The sequence below is a fragment of the Centroberyx affinis genome, unplaced genomic scaffold (genome assembly GCF_046629955.1).
Source record: "Centroberyx affinis isolate AG114_WGS23_722 - 3 ecotype Tasmania unplaced genomic scaffold, CSIRO-AGI_Caff_v1 ptg001168l_1, whole genome shotgun sequence".
Taxonomy (NCBI): Eukaryota; Metazoa; Chordata; class Actinopteri; order Beryciformes; family Berycidae; genus Centroberyx; species Centroberyx affinis.
In genome coordinates, this window is record NW_027279699.1 from 42,501 (window position 1) to 47,271 (window position 4,771).

General features: G+C 43.5%; 1 protein-coding gene across 1 annotated transcript in view; it reads left to right on the forward strand.

Moving 5' to 3' along the window:
* frem1b (Fras1 related extracellular matrix 1b) overlaps positions 1–3,532 on the forward strand; it is a 33,614-nt gene extending 30,082 nt beyond the window's left edge. The window contains exons 17-20 of the mRNA XM_071524235.1: positions 1–146; positions 265–461; positions 1,751–1,946; positions 3,384–3,532. The exon at positions 1–146 is cut by the window's left edge and continues 46 nt beyond it. Coding sequence (XP_071380336.1) covers positions 1–146; positions 265–461; positions 1,751–1,946; positions 3,384–3,532 — 688 coding nt within the window. The remainder of the gene's footprint in view (positions 147–264; positions 462–1,750; positions 1,947–3,383) is intronic.
* Positions 3,533–4,771: the final 1,239 nt, after the last annotated feature.

Here is a 4,771-nt window from a genome sequence, read left to right on the forward strand (position 1 = left end):
GGGGGGCGGGGCTCTGGGGGCCTCGGACCCCGACAGCCCCCCCGACCGGCTGACCTTTCACCTGGAGGCTCCGCCCCTCCACGGCTTCCTGGAGAACACGCTGCCCACGCCCGGCTTCGAGAAGAGCAACGCAGGGCTGAGAGTCGGTCAGTATGTGTGTGTGTGTGTGTGTGTGTGTGCGTGTGCGTGTGTGCGTGTGTATGTGTGTGCACGTGTGTGTGTGTGTGTGGCATACAGCTGACCCTGGCCTCTCTCTTCTCCCAGAATCCTTCAGCCTCGTCCACCTCACCTCAGGCTACATCAACTACGTCCAATCAGAGCACAGAGGGGTGGAGCCTACCGTTGACCAGCTGTCCATCAGCGTGAGTGACGGGCTGCACCGCTCCGCCCCCGTCCCGTTCTACATCATCATCAACCCGACCAATGACGAGCCGCCGTCCCTGCTGCTCGCCAACTTCACCGTACGTGTCGCTACGAGTCAACGAGTCACTTCCTGGTCTTAAAGGCAGAAGTTGTTTATGGAGAGTCATCTCTTTGTCATTTTGGTTTACAAATATAAACAATCCATTAATAGCTTTAAAGTACATGTACACGTGTTTAACAGCCATATAGTGTCAGTCCATCCATGTGACAATAATTCAGTCAGTCAACTGGAAGTGAAGAATTGAGCAAAAGAAATATCCAACATCATTTAGATTGTGCTCTGTAAAGTATACTTTGATATTTGAGTTTGAGTTTATTAGTTTTCATGCTCACAGTTAGAAGCAGAATTTACATTAATAAAAATAGAAATATATCTATACATGATTGTACATCATACAAATTTTAAACTATACATATCTATATACACACATGCACCCATACATTCATACTCATACATCCGCATTTACAAAATACAACCATACACTTACAACCATGCATACATTTTAAAATGCCATAAAAAACAACAATATACAACACAAAACACAAAACAAAAAAACAAAAACAGACCCCAAAGACTTCAGCTATCCATCTTTTGTTCCATTCAGTTCTGTATTGTACAGTCTGACTGCTGTAGGCAGGGTATATTCATATATTTTTATTTATTTTTATTTTTTTGTATACTTTGTTTTTATTTAGAAAAACAGCACAATAACAGTTGGTCACCAGGCGTTTTATAGCCATGGTGCACAGATTAAATTGCTACACAATAAGATGATAAAGTGGGTCATACACAGCTCAAGGTCCATTTCCCCAATATTCCACAAATTTCTCATGACATAGTCTTAAGGAAAAGGTCAGTCTCTCCATGTCATGAATATCGTTCACAAGTTCCATCCAATCCGTCTTTGTTGGAGCTTCTTTCTGAAGTCATTTACATGTTAGATCTTTCTTACTAGCAGCTGAGAAAATCTTAAGGAGGTATTTGTCTCGAACCAATACTTTAAACATTCTTGTAAAATGTGTCTAAACCTGGGAAGTCTGGACGTTTGGATCCAGCAAGTGTTTTGCTCAAGGACACTCCAGCAGGGCAGCATGCTGACACGGGGATTTGAACCCCGGTCCTGCAGCTGGGGACAGAGTCTCTGACCTGCAGGACAAACTCACCACTAAATTCACCCAGAAAACTTCTGTCACTTCACTGTTGCTGAGGGATTCTTCTTCTACGGAAGCTGATAGCAATCGAATAGTCGATGTCGTGTCGTGTGTTTTCCCTTCTTATCCTTCTCATCATCTCCACCCACGCTTCCTCCATGTTTCCTCGCTGCAGGTGAAGGAAGGGGGGATGAGGCAGCTGGGTCCGGCCGTCCTGGACGGGTTCGACCTGGACGCCCCGGCGGACGTCCTGACCTTCACGGTCCTGCGGCCTCCGGCGCACGGCAGCCTGCTCGACGCCGCCTACGGCTCCGAGACGAGCCGCTACCGGGAGCCGCTCCGCTCCTTCACCCTGCAGGAGCTCCGCCAAGGTGAGGGGAGACCGGGTCCAAGATCTGAACCAGGGGCCGGATTCACCAATGTGTTCTTAAGATAGATCTTAAGAAATTACATAAGAGGAAATTATAGGAAGCTCTTAAGAAGGCTAAGTGCAATTCCTCAATATTTTCTTAGTAACAGTCTCATTTCTCAGGAATTTCTTTAATTTTCCTACTTAAGAACTTCTCAAAATAGGGCCTGAATTAATTCTGGTTAATAAACTTTAGGCTTACTGCCATTGAGGCTAGGAGACAAGGCTAGGAGGCTAGGAGACAAGGCTAGGAGGCTAGGAGACAAGGCTAGGAGGCAACCCATAGTGCTTCCATCTACAAAACAATTGGGGAAAAACCTATTTAGGGCAACTAGAGCAAAGATTTAAACATTTCACTTTTCACTGGAGGAGTTTTAAAACCTTGTATCTCCAAACTCCAACTTCTCAGTAACTAAGAACAGCAGATTGGTTTTCAGCTTCACAGCCAGGCATTGTTTTTGTTTCATTTCGGGGTTTTTTTTTTTTTGCTGGATTCTGAAGTAGAATTTTCCCAACCCACAGAGGGCCATGTAATCCTTTAAGTTAAAACATGACTATCACAAAAATTGGAGTTACGAGGTTTTCACCCAACAACGTTCTACTGATGTCATTAGGCATGGTTTGATTATTCTTTTGTTATTCCAAGTCTTTATATGTCTTCTCTGTGAGTGTCAGCTAAATGTCAGGTGATGCATTTGCTTCCTTATTTTTGTATTTATGTTTTAGGCGTTTACAGCAGGCTCTAACCACTGCAGCCAACCTGCCTTATCTTTACTCTTATTTTAATTATAAACAGCCTGTGCATTCAGTTACTTTTACATTTTATCTGCAATCTAACAACCAAACAACTGTAATAAGTGTAATTGTTTTTAAACTGTGAGAGACAAACAGGAAATGTGTAAATTAGATTACAAAAATTTAGATTTTAGATTAGAAAAGCGTTAAATTGTTGCAATTATTTCAACATTCAACACACAGTTCTGTCACATGGGAGAAGTGGAGTCGCCTGTTAAAATCAAACCCATACGGTTCAATAATAAGAGCTTCAGAGTTTCAGTGTTTTGTCATCATCAACCCCCAGCTGACAGGTGACAGATCAAGATAAAGCACATACTGTGAAGTACAAACAATATAACATGCACATGTCTGGATATAGTGCTTACTGTAAGTGACACTCCATGATGCAGCAGCAGATGCAATTGCAAATTTTTAAAAAAATATCAAGAGTTAAGTCATTTTAACTGGAATTCATTTCATTTCTGATCTCAGCATCCTGTAGCTTTTCTGTTTACACTCTGTTTCCCTCCTCTCCTCCTCCTCCTCCTCCTCCTCCTCCTCCTCCTCCTCCTCCCAAATAAATCCCTGCCCTCCCGTTCACCTGCCCCCCCCCCCATGGCAGGCATGAAGATCATGTACATGCACGATGACACGGAAACCCTGAAGGACGTCTTCACGCTGCAGCTGACAGATGGTGTTCACTCAGTCCGGGGGACAGCGCAGGTCGCCGTGCTGCCAGCCAACGACCAGCAGCCGAGGCTGCTCAGGTAGGGAGGGGCCAAAACCCTGCGCCGTGCGCCCATCACCCGTCACCCTTCACCCGTCACCCTTCACCCGTCACCCTTCACCCTTCACCTGTCACCTGTCATCCTGACCCTAACCCCGCCCCCTGCACCCTACATCCGTCAACCTTCACCCTTAAAAGATCAGTTCATTGATTTAGTTCCTCTATATAACTCCTCTCTTCCTCCTGTAGCTGTTGGACCCACAGACAGTATTGTCTGTAGCTCTTGGACCTACAGACAGTATTGTCTGTAGTTGTTGGACCCACAGACAGTATTGTCTGTAGCTGTTGGACCCACAGACAGTATTGTCTCCAGTCAGCTGTCAGTTGAAGCTCCGCTGCCTCTTGCTGCAACAATGAGTCCAAACTGTTTGTCAGAATATTCCAGAAAAGCCGTTTGTGTCTCCACAGAGTCGAGAGGAAACAGAATAGTTGTAGTACATCAATTCAAATTTGTTCTTATTTCATGACACAATTCTGCCTTTACGCACACTTTCACTTTTGAAAGCTGATACTCATATTGGGGATTGGGAGACTCAGTGTTTTATTTAACGACTTGTTAAACTGATATTTTTTGCAATTTATGATACTGTGTAGTTTTAACCAGGGTTGGACCAATATGGGTTTTTGAAAATCTATACAATACCAATATTTTTCGACTATCGAAGCTGATAGCCAAAATTTTGTGACAATATGCAACATCTTCTGACCATTTTTATGTAAAAAAATCCCAAGGATTCAGTGTTTCCATAATTTTCCTCTGTTTCCTCTGAAACATTGAGACCATCATCAGACCCTAAAACTCTCCACTGAAACCAGACTCATGAAATTCAGGCTGACCCAAAGGCCGGACCGCTGAAATATATGTGACTTCTTGTCTTAATAATGTAGCTTCTTTTAAGACTTCAGAGGAATTTAATTTTAAAGTTCTAAAAAATGTATAAGACAAGAAAAACTTGTGATGATATGAATCACAGTTTAAATCGCAATAACAATATTCTGTCAAATAATCTCAATTAGATTTCTTGTCAGTGTCTTTCAGCCCTTTCTCTTGTTTCATGTTGTATTGACATGAATTTAACTGAGGTGATCAGCCAGTTCAGTGAAATAGTTTGACCCCAAAAAATATGCTGAAGTAAAGTCTGGATGAGCTGCCAAGCCTGCAATGTTTTTTCAGTTTTGGGACACAGAAACCCAGTGGGACAGGAGGGGGGGGGCGGGGGGGG